This window comes from Lolium rigidum, chromosome 6 (genome assembly GCF_022539505.1).
Source record: "Lolium rigidum isolate FL_2022 chromosome 6, APGP_CSIRO_Lrig_0.1, whole genome shotgun sequence".
Lineage (NCBI taxonomy): Eukaryota > Viridiplantae > Streptophyta > Magnoliopsida > Poales > Poaceae > Lolium > Lolium rigidum.
Window position 1 is genome coordinate 38,280,285 of NC_061513.1, and position 16,576 is coordinate 38,296,860.

General features: G+C 45.1%; 3 protein-coding genes and 1 pseudogene across 3 annotated transcripts; 1 reads left to right on the forward strand and 3 right to left on the reverse strand.

Moving 5' to 3' along the window:
- On the reverse strand, nucleotides 1–3,101 carry LOC124662484 (nucleolin 2-like). Its single transcript, XM_047200316.1, has 7 exons — nucleotides 3,090–3,101; nucleotides 1,750–1,867; nucleotides 1,251–1,426; nucleotides 1,074–1,165; nucleotides 879–996; nucleotides 695–783; nucleotides 1–603 (listed from the first exon to the last, which is right to left on the reverse strand). The coding sequence occupies exons 1-7, from the start codon at nucleotides 3,099–3,101 to the stop codon at nucleotides 429–431; spliced, it is 780 nt and encodes a 259-aa protein (XP_047056272.1). The 3' UTR covers nucleotides 1–428.
- Nucleotides 2,888–4,697, reverse strand: LOC124662485 (uncharacterized J domain-containing protein C63.13-like). Its single transcript, XM_047200318.1, has 3 exons — nucleotides 4,219–4,697; nucleotides 4,022–4,076; nucleotides 2,888–3,290 (listed from the first exon to the last, which is right to left on the reverse strand). Exons 1-3 carry the CDS (start codon nucleotides 4,695–4,697, stop codon nucleotides 3,192–3,194), a joined length of 633 nt encoding a protein of 210 aa, XP_047056274.1. The 3' UTR covers nucleotides 2,888–3,191.
- Nucleotides 4,698–11,030: 6,333 nt separating this feature from the next.
- Nucleotides 11,031–12,291, forward strand: LOC124662486 (annotated as a pseudogene).
- Nucleotides 12,292–14,751: 2,460 nt separating this feature from the next.
- On the reverse strand, nucleotides 14,752–15,892 carry LOC124662487 (chaperone protein dnaJ 72-like). Its single transcript, XM_047200319.1, has 3 exons — nucleotides 15,480–15,892; nucleotides 15,157–15,334; nucleotides 14,752–14,820 (listed from the first exon to the last, which is right to left on the reverse strand). Exons 1-3 carry the CDS (start codon nucleotides 15,890–15,892, stop codon nucleotides 14,752–14,754), a joined length of 660 nt encoding a protein of 219 aa, XP_047056275.1.
- Between the last annotated feature and the right edge of the window lie 684 nt (nucleotides 15,893–16,576).

The window sequence follows — 16,576 nt, forward strand, 5'->3', positions numbered from 1 at the left end:
ACTCTTCTAACCTACAACACATCATAACAAGAGGCAGCGCGAGCTACTATTTAACAGTAAAACTACGTAACTTCATCCCTCTCACAACGAAATAGAAAATATAATTAACTTTCTTTGTATGAGGTACCCTTGTATGCATATTCATATAGGAAGGAAATGGAAAACAAGACATTATGAGTGATCAAGTCTAGATAGAGAAAAATAACATAGAGTATTTTGACGATGACCATTTTGATAGCACATGATTATTTTCGGGAGTAATATTAACACAAAGAGTATTTCTTAACTTCTTACTCAGAGGGTTTGATGAATTGGTCTCAACTACGAAAATATGGATCAACAACTAAAATTTAGATATGTGGTAATCATCATAAGTAAAACAACGATTTTGAAATAGGGAATATAAGATGAAATACACGTTATCTAACCTAAACTAATGTCTGCGGAAATCCAACATTTATAAGCTTATCACTTAAGTACCAAGAAAAAAAATGCTTAGCGCTTCTAATCACCTGATCCTCCCCAAGAGAAGAATCAAACCCTATAATAAAGGCAGTACTGTTAGAGCTTTGACCAGGGTTCTTGAAAGAATTGTTGTCCCTCCTGAACATTGAAAAATTAGGCTCAACAATGATTATCTTATCCAAGCAATTTTCAGGAAGATAATCACACAGACAGTGGGATAAAAAATCACCCGCTGCCAGGAGTAAACGCGCCTCGCTCTTGAGCAAAATTAAGCCTGACAGACCGCCCCATCAAACCATGGCCATTTAATTTGCATGCCTATCAGGTTCAGAACATGGTAACCAAATATGGCAGTTAAATGCTTGCTCCACAGATCAGCTGGTCTATAGATGACCAAGAAATGTAGTAAGTACCTTCTGAGCAGCTTCAGTTGTAGCAAATTCAACATGCGCGAAGCCCTTGGATTTCCCATATTCAAAGGCCGCAACACGAATATCAATAATTTCACCTGCCTCCTTAAAAAATTGCTTCCTACGGGGTGTGGAACAAAAGAGGTCAAGAACAACATCTTTCAGAAAAGTGCAAAAAATGACATCTCACGAACTTACACTTGTTCCTTGTCCACATTGTATGACAAATTCCCAACAAAAACAGTCTTTGACACAGTAGTAGCTTGACTACTGCTGGCAGGAGCTTTTGGCTGCAACACATAAAATTAAGAATGAAGTCAAATATCTATCAAAGGAGAGAAAGCTTAGAACAACATAAATATACTCGAATCATACTTCATTCTGAGCGGATTTTTTCACTGATACTGATTGGTCATTTTCCTCATCACTACCGGAGCTTTCTTCAGAACTGTCATCATCAGCACTGCTTTCTTTCTTGGCAACCTTAGAGGCTGGCTTGGCAATACCAAGTGATGATGCAGAAATCAAACTACCATGTCTGGAGAAGCAACCTATCCCCAAATATGTAAAAACTATAACATCAATGACATCAAATCTGTGACCAATGTACAAATTACCAGCATAAATTTCACACTCTCCTGAGCCAACTTGAACGGATCAAAACTAAGAAATGCAGATCATCGTGAATTGGAAAATCCCGGACAGTCATGATCAAATTCTAAAGCTGCCACCGTAAATGATGTTGCGGACCAGGTGCACGTTGCATGTGAAGCCTCAACCGAGACTACCACGCGCAGCATCTGATCCACCTACGCACGGATGAGAAACAAGAATAGAGAATATGCATAAAAAAACGAGGGAGGAAAGCACACACTCTCTCTTCCTCCGCGGTGGTGGATTGTTTGGCGGCAGCGGGGAGGCAACCAGCAGAGGCTGATGCTTAGGGACAAGCCCCATGCCTCCCTGCTAGGTTTCACCACCCAGCCGCCTCCCTGGCCGCCCCACCAGCAACCCGCCTAGCTGCACCACCGCTGCTTCCCCACCGTCGTCGCGCCACCCCCTTCGCACCACACCATCTCATCAACGGGAACTCGCCCCACCGCATCGCCGCCGCAAGGACATGGGCGCCTTCATCACCGAGGACGACGGCCGCAAGGACTCCTCCTCTTCCGGCGACGGATCCGAGTGACGAGGATTGCTTGTGGGAAAGGGCCAAAGGGGAGAAGAGAAGGCACGGGCTGGAGACGCGAGGAGGCGCCGCCGGGCTGGAGAATCGAAGAAAGGGGGAGGTCGCGTGACGCGAGAGGGGAAGTAGTACGGAGGGGCGGTGCTAACTGGAGGCGGCTCCAACTCTTGGTGGGACCCAACCGGTGCATGGCAGCTCGCTATCGTGGATAGGCTGAGAAGGCGCCCTACCCACACGCACTTGCTTGTTCTTAATTTCCAAAACATTTTGACACCGGCACTCCGGCAGTATGTTCTCCCCGGTGGAATATAGTTAGTCAGAAATTACAGGAGACAATATCATCTCTCATGTGTCACAACTCACAAGGTCTCGGAGGATTTTTTTTTTATTTACGAATATACGGCTGGCACATGGCCTGCCTGAACCATTGCAATAAAAACTAAGTTACAACGTCAGTTTACGAAACCAAATGAGAAGCAACAAAAAAAAAAAAGCCAAAAGCAGCGGAACAAAACCCGAAGAAAAGAGAGACACATTTGAGGCTAAATGGGAAAACATGACAGCCAGTCTTTTAACAGGAAATACAGTTAGTCAGAAATTACAAGAGACTATATCTCTCATGCTATGTCACAAGGTTTCAGAGAATGGCAAAAGATATGTGAAACTGGACTATTACACCTAGTGCATTGCTCTCTCACACTTTGCATAGCCATGCTATTAAACCTTATAACATGTCAATAATACTTATTTAACACCAAAAACCCAAAACAACTAACCTCCTACAAGCAACAAATTTTTTACTATACAATATACGTTAAGACCAAAGTGAGGGAGTCACATCCATGACATACATTACTTTCTGAGCTCGTAACAGAAATCTTAAATTGCTTAGAAGGCGACGAAATCCAAACAAGGACTATTCCCCGTGGCAGAGCATAGCATAGTACTACTCCTTTAGCTAACATTCCCTGATCTTTTGAGACAGAAAATACGTTTTCCCCAGCGGAATCTAGTTAGTCATGACTTACAATAGATTCCATCTCTCATGGCATGTGTCACAGGGTTTCAGAGAACGGCAAGAGTAACAACCTTGAACATTGCTCTCTCACACTTTGCACAGGCATGTGAAGCTAGACTACTACATACTCTTCCTCTTCCAACGGCTCATCGCCCATCTTCTCTTTTGACTTTGCTGCTTCCTTCTCTATCGACTCCTTCCTTGATGATTTCTGCAAGTAAAAAAAACACATGCCGAGTTCATGCATTGACTTTAATTTCAGTATCGTGCCAAATAGCAAACACTAACATAACACTTCAGCAATGGCGCGATATAACTTTAATGGCATTTATCCGTTGGTCAGGGAATTTCAGCATGGGCAGCTGCATTTTAAAATAACCGAATATGCCATTGAGCTGATATGTTTTAGCTTGCTTATTTCAATGGAATTATAATGTTGCATTTATCCGTTGGTCAGTGGAATTTCAGCATGTTGGCGGCTGCATTTTTAAATAACCGGATAGGCCATTGTGCTGATATGTTTTAGCTTGCTTACACAATTCTTCCAGTTCACTAAGTGAATAATTGCCTCAAGAACGAGAAGTGGCAATGGTGAAATAGACAAATTCCCCTGAAAAGCCTTTTTATCAGCTTGAGTACCACATCTTGTACAGTTTCTAATCAACTCTCCTTGAGTTAAAACTTATAACAAAACGCCAGTTTGCTCAGCTGCCATATATCCACATGGCAATAGGGCATATACTCGCGCCATGGGAATTAAGCCACTCCATTAACAATTAAACAAACTACAATGGGAACTAAGCATACTGCATTTGACAGAAGACATAGGATGGGAGCTCGAATTGATCGAAACATGCATACTGGCCAAACGAAATTACAAGAGCAGGGATGGGAGGTCAAATCCCATAAACCATATTAGAGGTTGAGGTGCTGCTTACTTACCCAGGTATTATACTTCCTGCAGCCATCTACCACAAGTTCTACGGCCCTCAGTGCACTGCATAATTAACAGAGTTATCACCGCGGAGAATCGTATTTCAGACACGAAACGATATATCAGCAGAAGTAGAATTGGTATCGTATGGGTTGGGCAAGAAACGAGGCTTTGAGGCAAATTTAGCACCCAGAATTTCGCTTACCAGTAGAGCAAGGGCCACCAATTCGCCCTCATCCAAACGCCCAGACTTTCGTTTCCCCTCTGCGTCGCGGAAGGCCAGTCCTGGTAGCCGCCGTGGCGGTACCTGTGGCGACCCGGATCCGGGGAGGACGAGGAGGAGGAGGTCCCGCCATACCTATCGCCACTCGAGGTCGAGGCCGAGGAGGAGGAGGAGCGGGACTTGCCGCCGCCGTACCCGAAGCGACTCCAAGCCGAGGAGGGGGAGGGGGCGGTGCGGAGGTCGTACTCGGCGCGGCGGGTGTCGTCGTAGAGGACGTGGTAGGCGTCGTAGGCCAGGCGGAAGCGGCGGGTGGCTTCGGCGCGGGTGGCGGCGTCGGCGCGGGCGTGGCGGTCGGGGTGGTGGAGGAGGGCGAGGCGGGAGAAGGCGGCCTTGACCTGGGCCTTGCTGGCGTCTCGCCGGAGCCCCAGCGTCTTGTAGTGGTCGGACTCGGACTTGCCCATCGCCGGTGAGGTGGCGAACCGGCGTTTCCCCCACTCCAAGTCCAAGATCGGGGCCAAGGTTTTGTGACGGTTCAGAGAGTAGGGCCTTGTTAACGGGAACGATTAAATTGTTTTTGAGGGTGGGTCTCGGAGCAGGAGAACGATACGGAAGTTATCTGCGGCTGTAGAAGAAACGCGTGAAGGCGCCGTGGCTAATTCCAACAGCACACCCAAACAAGAGCCAACAATTTGTGTTTCTTCCAAATTAACCACTTTCGATCATCTCCAGTATCTCTCATCACTGTCCTCTTGCAGGCTTCCACTCCCTCCACATGCATGACCAATGCCAGACAGAATCGTTGACGGAGATATGAGAAAGAGAACAACAAAGAGAAAACAAGGAAAGTGAATGTGGGTGTCGGTAATTCACCAAACAGTTGATACCTCAAAAAAAAAACGCTCAACAAAGAAAAATACTCGCCGAATATTGTCTTTACTATTTGTACAGAGTCTCAAAATCTCGACACTGGGCAAATGCGTGCGCCATACACAATAAAGTACCTAGCGTCAAACCTTGACACTCGGCAAAGATAATTTTTACCTAGTGTGGAATCACTTGACAAAGACTATCTTTGCCTAGTGTCAACACTAGGATAAGACATTAGATTTCGATAACTATTCTACCTCCCACTCATGCAAAGCCGTTCGAAAACAGTATCATACCACTTATAAAGTAGCATGTTGTGGATCTAGATATGTTTTTTTCGAATAGAGCAAGCGAATAATGACATTAAGTTTGCCCATTCTAGCGAAATCGGCAGGAAGGTTAGGGAAGTGGATGTACAACCCAGCCACCGAGTTTCAGGTCCTCAGGGACGCGAATTTGGATTCTTGTTATTTAAAATTAAATCACTGTAGAGGCTTCCCCTACCGTATTCCTTTAAAAAAACCGTAGAAAATATGATAAGTTCCTAGAAATCCAACACCATTAGGTATATTAGTCGTATTATAGAAGTGGTCTTCTATTTTTTGTGCATAGGTTTCATAGATTATAGGTTGTGCTTCTTGCAACTATTTCACAAAAAAAGTTTTGACACCTAGAAAATGAAAAATAGGGTTTTCGTAGCTAGAAAAGGAAAACTCATAAGGCCAGCATTGCATCCCGTCCTAACACCCACACACGTGTGTAATATGGGCTCGTTTCGGCATACTATACCATACCTAAGGTCATGACGTAGCTCATTTTCCCTAAAACCATAGAACAATGTAGGTGGTAGCTCATTTTGTGAAGGGTTTTCAAGAATATCTGTAATACTTCAAGTCTGTACTTCTTTTGTCACAAATAGGTCACATAAAATGTTGCTTCATGAAATTTTTACATTTTTGTGATTTTTCTTGAGTGAGTTATCCTCAAATTGGGACCCGCCTAAAATGACCTTTTGCATGAACACATTGCGGCGCACACATGATGGAATCACGCGAAACCAACATTGTACCTCCGATAAAACAACATGTTGTAGTCCGAAAAATGTTTTTTCCGAAAAAATCTGGAACAAGCGAAAGATGACGCTTAGTTTAAATTTTACACACTTCCAAATAAATTGGTAGGATACCACAAAAATACCATGAGTTCCTAAAAAGCCAACGGCATCAGAAGGTATGTGATCCGTATTATAGAAGTGGTCCTCTACTTTTGTGTAGGTTTCATACAGTTGCATATTGCTCTTATTGTGGTTGTTTCACAAAAAATGTTTCAGTGCCAAAAAATAAAAAGTGGATTCTCCGTACCTAGGAAAGAAAAACTCGTAAGCCAACATCGCTACACGTCCCAAGGTCCACGGATGTGCGCAATATGTGCTTGTTCCAGCAAATTATGCCATACCAAAGGTCGATCACGACCTAGCGCATTTTCCCTAAAAGTCATAGAACTCTGTAGATGGTTGCTCATTTTATGAAAGGGTTTTCAGTATATCTTATGCATTCCAAGTTTCTAATTTTTACTCATAACTAGGTCAAAGGGCAAGATATCTACTCCACGTGTTTTGTGTGTTTCTTGATAACATGAAAATAATTTCACAATCTTATAAGTGTGTAGGTTTATTCAAAGAAGCACAAGACGTTTCTCAAACCCCCAAACACGAAAAGACAAAAGTTCAAGACCGTGGTCTACGCTAGGTCTTACAGGTATATTTTTCAGGTTTTGGGTGTGTGTGAGAGTATTGGAGGTGAAAGAACTTCAAGCTCCAGCCGGCCATGGGGATGCCACAGCCAGCCAGACGATGCCTCAGCCGGATAAGCGATGGCTCAGCAGCCAAGGCGATGGCACAGTCGTACAATGCACAACCAGCCAAGGCGATGGCGCAGCCGACCATGACAGTGTCACAGCCGACCCAACACGTAGATGTTCCCCTATCTTTGGCATAATGGGGGCCATCCCCCGACATTTACCAAAAATTAACATTTTCACAACCATGTTTGCCAACAAATCAAATGAAAGAGAAATCGTTCAACTTGTTTGAGGAAACACCAACGGTAATAATTTGATAGCACTTGTGACAATGCATATCCAATATTGCGTTATGATTGAAAACAAAGCATGGGAAAGATAAATCATTCATCGTGTTTTTTGCAATATACAAAGCAACTATATTCAAGACCAGGGGAACATGATTATCACAAATGTCAAGAAAATCATCAACATGCTTGCAAAGGAACCAAGAAAGAAATTGTTCGACATGTGCAATGCAAAGGATGAGAAAGGTATTAGAGTCGACTTTGAACTTGAACCCACTTGTGTTATGCTCTCAAGAGCTCGTTTTGTCAACTCGTTCTCAATCGAAGTTGACATTATTGTTCGCATACCTACACACACAATAAGCAAAGCAAAAAACGTGTGTGTGCATGGTATAGGAACACATCATCCATCATGATGTCCCATTTCTTGTGCATTCCACCATTAGCGTTAGTTATTGTAATACACATGGTGAATAGGCGGGGTAAACATGGGAACATGATCAACATGGGTTAATGTAAAGTCTACATTAGTTGAGAAAACAATGGGGGATATCTCATTAACAAGTTATTGCAAAGCAAGCATTGGAAAGAACAATTGTTCATTATAGTATTGCGTTGTTGTAGAGACCGGGTGTAATTGGTATCTATCGATATTAAGATATTCCCTTTTTCAAAAAAGAGCAATCGTTCGACAAGGTTGTCACAACACAAATACTATCTTTATCAGTATTGCAAGCAATACACTGGAAAGAGCAATAATTCAACATATTGCAAGCAATATGAGAGAAAGTGAAACACTCGTAGCATGTCATTATCATTACTCATAAGCAACTAATTTCACATGATGAACAATAATGTTGGTATCACAAGTATCACATGGGAATGTGAAAGAAGCATATGACATAGCAATTGCATCATCATTATCATCCATGCATTCGTCAGTCTTCATGTCCACTAGTGGGATCATGGCATCATCAAAACCTATATTATTACCTTTTTATTCCCACTCATGTGATGTATGTGGTGCGGTAGTGGTAGCCTCCATGTGGCCGACATGCTCATCCTCATGTATCCATGGTGCGGGGTCATCTTCATCCACTATGTAGAACTTCTCCATCACCGGCACTTCATCATCCATGAAACCTAGTACAACATGAGAAAACACAATATATGTAGAGTTTAAGTTGTTAGAATGGAAATGGCTTCCATGGACCTATCAATTATCTCTCTCAACTCACTCGGTGTATCGCTCATGTCCTCCAAAATGGAAGCACTCAATCTCACATATGTGGTGGGAGTCACTCAACTCATCATCACTCTCACTCAAGTGCGCTAAGTGGCTATCATGATGACATGGGCTTTTGGTACCATCTCATAATTGAAGCATATAGGAGTAGGCTCGATTTTCTCATCTCCATGCGCCTCTATTAGTGAAGGAAAAAATCCAATGTTCACCATTGTCAACTACATCGCCTCCCAAATTGACACTATGTGATGTTTGTCATAGTTTCATTGAGAGCTAGGTTCTAATCAACTTTACCCTTGACTTGGCCTTGGGTCCATATGTACTCCGATGTTATGTGATATTTGCTATTGCACGTGCCACATAGAAGATTGGGACATTTTCGTGACTCATGACCATTGCAGGAACACTTGGCGCAAATAGGATTTAGGCACTCCAATGTAGAATGACCTTTGTTGTTGCGTTTGTAGCATACTCGATGGGGGAAATCCCAAGAATAATGACCTTTATCGTTGCACTTTGAGCATATGCGATTAGGGCAATCCCATCGATTATGTACTTGGTCGGTGCATATTGGGCATGCATGACTTTTCTTGATGTAGTCTAATTTGATTGCGCCATTGTCAATCTTGATGGCGACAATCATATGAATTGGAGGACTTCTTCTTGGAGCTTGAGGTTCTTGTATGTGCCATTGTGGTGGCGGCGGTAGAAGGGGAGAGCACCATCTAATGGGGTTTATCTTGATTTGCACTTCACACCAACTTGTTTCTTGATGTAGCTTCATGTTGCACACCATTAGGTTTCTTCTCATGTGTTGGCGATCTTGGAGGTTCCATTGTGGTGGTGGTGGTGCGGTGGTAAGATTTCTTACTATGAATTGTTAATGTATTTCCGTAATAGTTATATGGCATTTGTGGATCGAAGTTTATGGGACAAGGAAGAGAATATGACATGCTTACTGCTAATGTTTAGTGAGGAACTTATGAGATTTGTAAACTAAAAAACTTACTATTTGGATATTTTTGTCAAGTATCTACTGTATATACGCATTTTTCCCTCTTTGGAGTGCATGTACATTGTTCATTGTTCTCTATTCCTCCTTATTTCCATTGTGTGTTGTAAAACATTACTGAACTCGGGAATCTGAACTATATGTATGTAGTACTTGCATAAATTGAAACAATGGATAAATTTAGCTGATTGGTAGGATAGAACTATGAAATTAGGTACTACCAACCATTTTATTCGCAAAAGAGGTACTACCAACTACTTATTGTTTTCGAAGTTACATTTTGTTTAATATTTTTCCAGATACAGTTATAAGCCTTTTGTGGCTTCTCATTGTTATAGTTTTTGAAATTTAAGATGCTATTTCCTTTTAGTATTTGCTCCAACTCGATGTACGATAATATACCATCTAGGTCCTTAGCTTGATAGTCTTGATTGAGCTTGCATATGTTAGTTAACTTATATCAACCACAGTAGTGCAGACTTTTGACAAGTCTCTATCTATAGTGTGTGATAGTATGTTTTTGTTCACTTGATATTGTATATACATGTTCATCATGATATTATAATTGCAAGCAGTATCCCATTTTGCACCTTTGCGTACATTCTGTATGCAACATGTTAAATGTATAACATATGTGTATATTTGTTTGATGCCTGCAATGTGAATGCTTTAGCTGTATGAAATGGTCAAGATGGTCGCACAAATTAACCTGCATGTTCTGATATTTTGAATATTGACAAGCTAAACCAAATGTGGCAGAACATACTCAAAGGGTCTTCGTTGCTTGTTGGATATACACAACAATAAGTATGCATTTCATTTTTTGAAATGCATCTTGCAGAATAAACTACGCTTTTAAGAAATATAACCTAATCGCAATGCAGTTGTGTTTTGTTTGGAGAAATCTGAACAAATGAAGCATAGGGGTCCAATCGAAGTTCTTGTATTTATATGTATGTCTTGCACGCACATTGAGCGTCCGGCGAAGCGAAGGAAGTTGGTCATTTCTGGTATGTGGTACCGCCAACTTCAAAGAGACCCAGGGCGGTTGTTGAGCGCAACATGGTAACAAGCTCAAAGAGGACTTCCGCGCAGGAGATATTGTAAAGCCTAGGGCTACATAACTACTAACAATTTTGCAGGAAAAATGCAACGATGCCATTTATACATTCTTAGTCCATATAATTCGGTATATATTAGCGGTCAATGTCATATACGTTAAATACCGTGCAAAATTAAGTGTGCCTTATATTTGTGACGGAGGTGTGTTATATTTTCATCTAATTTTGGTAGTTGTATAAGACGTGCATGTGCACGTGGTCACTAGTGTCCATGGTCATCTATAATTTGGTAGTTGTATAAGACACTGCACGTGCTCGATCGCTAGTGTCCTAAGGTTAGGAACCGGGAGGGGATAATGTGAGGGCGTTTGAGCGGTTGTTGGAGGCCACACGCCATGGATTAGCACGAATCGTGGGGCAGGGAGCCATCCATGCGGAGCTTCTTATCTTACCTTATCATCATTTTTCCTTGATAGGATGACTAATCTCTTCTTTAGTATATACAGTATCTCTTTTGGAAGTTTTCTATGTGGTGTGCATCAACATATAATTGATGGAAGCGGGCGTTAGCGAGCTGGCATGTTGTAGCAAGCAAGGCCGCTGATTACACCAAGTTCAGGAAAGCAGATTGCAGCCAGCATTCCTGTACCGAGCGACGACATGGTAGCGAGCACGGCTTACACCGTCCGGACCGTGTCCCGGCGCATGGTCCGGCCGACGTACGGTGCCATGCCTTTGCCGTCGTCGGAGGACATTCAGCTGACACCGTGGGACCTCTACTGCCTCTGTGCCTCATCATTAAGTACATCCAGAAGGGGATACTCCTGCCCTGGCCTCCAGCCGGCGGTGAGGTCAACCTAGTCGACGCCCTCGCGTCCTCCTTCTCTCGCGCCCCGGCCGCTACTACCACTTCGCTGGCCGTCTGGCCGTCGAGGAGCACGGCGACGGCACGATCACCATCCCTCTGCGCCCCACTGGGGAAGGCGCCGAGCTAGTCCACGCGGTGGCGCCCGGCGTGGCCGTGGCGGACATCGTCGGCTCGGTGGTCCAGGCATTTTTGACCATGACGGGGTGTGTAACGCGGACGCGGCCATCGATTCGTCTCTCCCCGTGCTGTGTGCGCAGGTCACCGAGCTCGACGACGGCCTCTTCATCGGCATGTCGATGAACCACCTGTGGCGTGCAGTCTCCCGGGCCCGAGGCCTCCCGCCTGGACAGGAGACGTCCTGCAGCCTGCAGCTCACTGGGTGCCGGTGGCGCATGCGCGTCATCCCAGCGGGCTACGTGGGAAACGCAATCACGCTCAGCATGACACCGAGCTGCACCGTCGGCGAGGCCCTAGACAAGGGGCTGGGCTGGACGGCCTGGCAGCTGAACCGTGCCCTGGGGTCGTTCGACGAGGTAAAGGTGCGGGAATGGCTGGATCGCTGGGCCCGGGAGCCCTGCTTCTCTTCCCCGGCATCTTCGTCCCGCAGCAGGGGTGCACTGCTGATCACGAGCTCGCCGCGGTTCGACGTGTTCGGGAACGACTTCGGGTGGGGAAAGCCGGTAGGCCTGTGTTCCGGCCCTGCAGACAAGACGGACGGCAAAGTCGGTGTTCGAGGGGCCGGAGCGGGAAGGGAGCATATCACTGGAGGTGTCCTTGTTGCCCGAAGCCATGGAGAGGCTCGTCGCCGACCACGAGTTCATGGAAGCTGTGGCCATACCGCGGCCGTGATCAGATTTGGTTGTAGTGATGGCGTTTCGTCAGGTTCAGTTTACCACTTGGCAGTCCTCTGCTAGGTTTCCATTTGTGCGTCGTAGCAGTTTTCATGAGTGTTCATGGGATGGTATTTTCCCTTCGATGTACCAGAATAAAAGGAGGCGACCGAATTCAGAAAACACTTGTCTTTGTTCACTTCATCCTGTGAGACAGATTATATCGATCATGTCTCGATTCAATCATGCCTCCCGATTCAATCATGTCTTTAATTTTTTTTAGGGTTTTCTTAACTAGGCCCTTTTTTCTACAGAAAGGGGATAAAAAAGTGTGATTGCAGATTTGTTTCTCTAAAATTACATATTGTTCATCTTAAAAAAAAATTACATATTGTTGTAAGAATGGATATCACCCTTCCAATGGATAAAAGTCAAGTAAAGTCCAGCCAAGACTCATCAACAAGTACCCCGGTCATGGCGTGGTCAATAAAGTCAAAGATCCAATGTGTAGTCACAGGTCAAGCTAAGAGTAATAAACCCATTAATGCGAGGTATTAGGGAATCTAGTTGCAATAGACTATGCACCACACCCCCTCCCCAATCCAATATGGACTAGTGGACCAAACTTTATCGTGGCGCCCCTCCTACCTATCAGCGTGAAGGGCATTTTTGGTCATTTAGCAAGATAAGATCCGAACTACCCCTGACATGTTAGGTGGGAGGGCATCCTTGGTTTTTGTGCAAGCCCCTCCAACCTATAAATGGACCCATTAGGGAGCATGTATCACTCACTCTCACTTTATAAGAGCAAGTTCAATAGTATAGCCAACTGATGGCTATAAGCAATATGCCACGTCATTTATAGCCAACATATAGCTAGCATGTACAATAGTTGGCTCTAAGAATGCACTACTTTATCAATACATGGCCCACTATTTAGTCTTACAAAGTGCCTAGGAGCACGTGCTGTAAGCTGGCTATTGCATTAGAGCCCACCCACCTTCTCTCTTCTTCTCTCTCTTCTTCTCTCTCCTCCAACTAAACACATATATTATATTTAAATCCTTATAGCCTGCTGACTAAGTCTTATTGTACTTGCTCTAATAAACTAAAGGGAAGAGGGCTAGAGCTCCAAGTTCACAACGGGGAGTTCTACTATTGGACTTCACCCGTGGTGTCGACGACAACTCGGGCCAACGTCGGCGAGAGGAACAATTATAGTCACTCTTGGGTAGTTCACGATGATCCAAGTTTCGCTCAAACAACCTTCTCTTACGATGCTCTCCTAACATAGGACTAACTCGTGCTCCCACGAGGCAACTGAACCTATTCAAATACTCGTCGTGTCAATCATTGTTACTGTACGACAAACTTTGCTCATGAAGCCGGCATACACCACCTCACTAATTACTACCGTCTCGTTTACTACGCTACTCGAGGCACCTCCTCATCATCTGTTGTTCAACAACAAAAGTGGCGGTATGTGAGAACAACATCGGGACATTGGAGCTATTCACCAACACCAAGGTAAGATGGATCCGCCTCCTAAGCAAGTCGGTCCCGGAGAGGTCAATGCCTCGCAAAGCAAAGCAAACCTCACCTGACCAAGAAAGAAGAGCGATACATCTGACGCTCTAAATACTACTGGGCTAATGACATCAAGACTAGAGGAAGCGTTGAGGGTGTCGTCGTCAACAATCTCAACACCGCCTCGCTCGAAGAAGTGGTACCTACAGATAGAAACCAAGTAACCAACACCCCAGGATACGCCGCACCCCCCGCTTTGCTGAGCCTTGACATGCCACAAGACCTGGAACTCTCCAAACCGAAGACATTGGACTTACCCTCAAGAAAAGGTTATCTAAATCCTACTTGGAGTGGCCCCGTCGGTCGGAAGAGCCAAAATCTCAGCCATGCCGCCCCCCAACAACCTAGCTTGTCGCATGAATTGGGACGTCAACCATGTCGCCGCCGTTAGCGGCTTTGTCAACACCATTACAACCAACTCTGTGTGGAAAATGTTGCCTTCCAGAGGTCCACCCCTTTCTAAGGTGAAGCGCCAACCTTCAACAATGCATACAAACATGCCGCCCATGGTCCATCCCACCTTGGTTCCGCCGTTCTGGGCACCACACTTTGTGCCGCCCTTGAGCTCGGGGATGTGGCCCAACCAACCTCCACTGGAGGAAAGGCCCGCCTTTGGAGGAATCACTACAAAAAAGCTCATTAGCCGGTGCTTTTTTTTGGATGGCACAAATTGTAGTCGCGTGCAAAAGTATTTTGGCAAACGGATGAGCATTCCCGGCGGCTAACAAGGCCAACGGATAAAATACGTCGTGCTTGAGTATTCCCTGCTGCCGACAAGCCCGACACACAGGAGTGCTAAGGCATATAGTAGTGCGCCATGAATAGTGAGCAAGTCTCACTGACTGGTGTAACAAACATAAACTTTGCATGTCTACATTTGCCATCAATAGAAGAGGAATGACGAAAGACATGTTAAATTATCGTCTCACTATAAACTGCATAGCTGCATGCTTGCAGTCAAGACCTAAAGATGTCCGTCCACCAGTTCTTCTTTTTCTCCTTCTCTCGCGACTCCATCCATGATTTCTGCATAGAACACAATGCACGAGAGTTCATCACATTATTGGTACAATATCACTCCAATTAAAACGTTTATGCGCTGCTCGACGCCATCCCACCAAATTCAGAGATGATCCCATGATGCACAAAAACAGATGCTACCATGAGATGGTCCCTCAAACAAAACTAACATGGCAAGTGTGAGTATGAATTGATCGATACCCCGTATGTATTAGTTAAATTCGTTTAGAAGAACACGAAGTAAATTGATCAAACCAAGGCGAACTGTATACTATAGTAAGACAACATATGTAAATTGGACATAATATGTAATTTATTTCGGAAAGAGTGCCAATAACTTACCCAGGGATTCTTCTTTTCCCATTCTTGCTTCATGTTTTCCCATCGTTGCTTCCTCATTTGAAATCCTATCTTCATCTTTTCGATTTGTCGTTTCATTTTTTCCACATCTCGTTTCATGTTCTCCCAGTCTCTTGCGGCTTCTGCGAGACCTTCCAGCACCATCAAAACAGCATATGCACTGCAGTACAGAGTTACCACCACAAGCCATGAGAATTCAAAGACTGGATTAGTGTTAGGGATGAGTTTTCGTACGTTGCAATCCGATCGATGGGCAATATATCATCAAGGTTGGACGAGCACGATAAAGAAACGAAGTTAGTTACCCGACGATCACGCTCTCGAGATCAGATCCTCCTCCCGGGCGAGGTGGACGTGGCCTGCTCCGAGAACCTCCGTGTCCGTGCTGACTCGAAGTCGAAGAAGACGACGACGAGGAGGAGGCACCTCCTTGCCGGTTCCCCTGTTTGCCCGAAGAGGAGGTCCTGTAGCCACTCGAAGACGAGGAGGAGGAGCGACGGAGGTTGTGGTCGTACTCGGCACGTCGGTGGTAGTCGGAGAGGACGTCGTAGGCGTCTTTGGCATGGCGGAAGCGGCGAGCGGCTTCCGCGCGGGCGGCGGCGTCGGCGTGGTTATGGTGGTCGGGGTGGTAGCGGTGGGCGAGCCGGAAGTATGCGTTCTTGATGTCGGCCTTGCTGGCGTCGCGCTGGAGTCCCAGCGTCTGGTAGTGGTCTCCCATCGCCGCCGGCGTCTCCGGGTTACTACCGAGCTATCCGCAATTTTCTTCCTCTCCACGGTTTGGTCGGTCCGTCGGTGGGCGAGAAGAGATCGAGGGTAGTACAATGGATATCCGCGAGAAGGGCGACTATTGTAGGATCCTACACCTCGGTATTATTTGGACACGGATTCAAATTCGGAACCGACACAGCAATATACGGAGCATATTATACTAGTATGATAGTCTATCTATGAATACATGCTATCCGCAACCATGAATTATTTTAGCTATCCAGTTATTCACATCGCCAACTTTTAGTCGTTCAATACACATCCACTTCACAAATTTTTAAATTTAGCATGGCCACTACTAGACTATCATCACCGATCGAATCTTTTATGCTCTCGTTTACAAAATTGAGTTAAAGAAAGATCAGGCCCTGAGAAAGATTATCGCTGCAACAGGCGGGATATTTTTCTAGTACCGTTTTGGACACTCGTGTCGCTCCTCTAGGGGCGACTCGGGGGAACCTAATCGCCGCCGCCAGGGCCTCCCATCCCTGCCTACCTTCATCGACGCTGCCGCGGGCCATCGCTGTGGAGGTGTTTGGCGCAATGGCGCGGCTGGACTCTTGTGGAGGATAGAAAGAGGCATCTGGCGCGGCGGCTGGACTCTTGTGGAGGATAGAACAATCTCGCTGAAATG

Bases quoted from the DNA above. Each gene is read 5' to 3' on its own strand.
- LOC124662487 (XM_047200319.1), bottom strand. From the start codon at position 15,892: ATGGGAGACCACTACCAGACGCTGGGACTCCAGCGCGACGCCAGCAAG. The intron at 15,335-15,479 runs GTAACTAACTTC...TCTGTACTGCAG, and splicing joins CTCGAGAGCGTGATCGTCGG to TGCATATGCTGTTTTGATGG. The intron at 14,821-15,156 runs GTAAGTTATTGG...TGTTCTATGCAG, and splicing joins GGGAAAAGAAGAATCCCTGG to AAATCATGGATGGAGTCGCG.
- LOC124662484 (XM_047200316.1), bottom strand. The intron at 784-878 runs GTACTTACTACA...TGAACCTGATAG, and splicing joins CAACTGAAGCTGCTCAGAAG to GCATGCAAATTAAATGGCCA. The intron at 604-694 runs GTGATTTTTTAT...TTCAATGTTCAG, and splicing joins GCGTTTACTCCTGGCAGCGG to GAGGGACAACAATTCTTTCA.
- LOC124662485 (XM_047200318.1), bottom strand. From the start codon at position 4,697: ATGGGCAAGTCCGAGTCCGACCACTACAAGACGCTGGGGCTCCGGCGA. The intron at 4,077-4,218 runs GTAAGCGAAATT...TTAATTATGCAG, and splicing joins TGGTGGCCCTTGCTCTACTG to TGCACTGAGGGCCGTAGAAC. The intron at 3,291-4,021 runs GTAAGTAAGCAG...TTTTACTTGCAG, and splicing joins GCAGGAAGTATAATACCTGG to AAATCATCAAGGAAGGAGTC.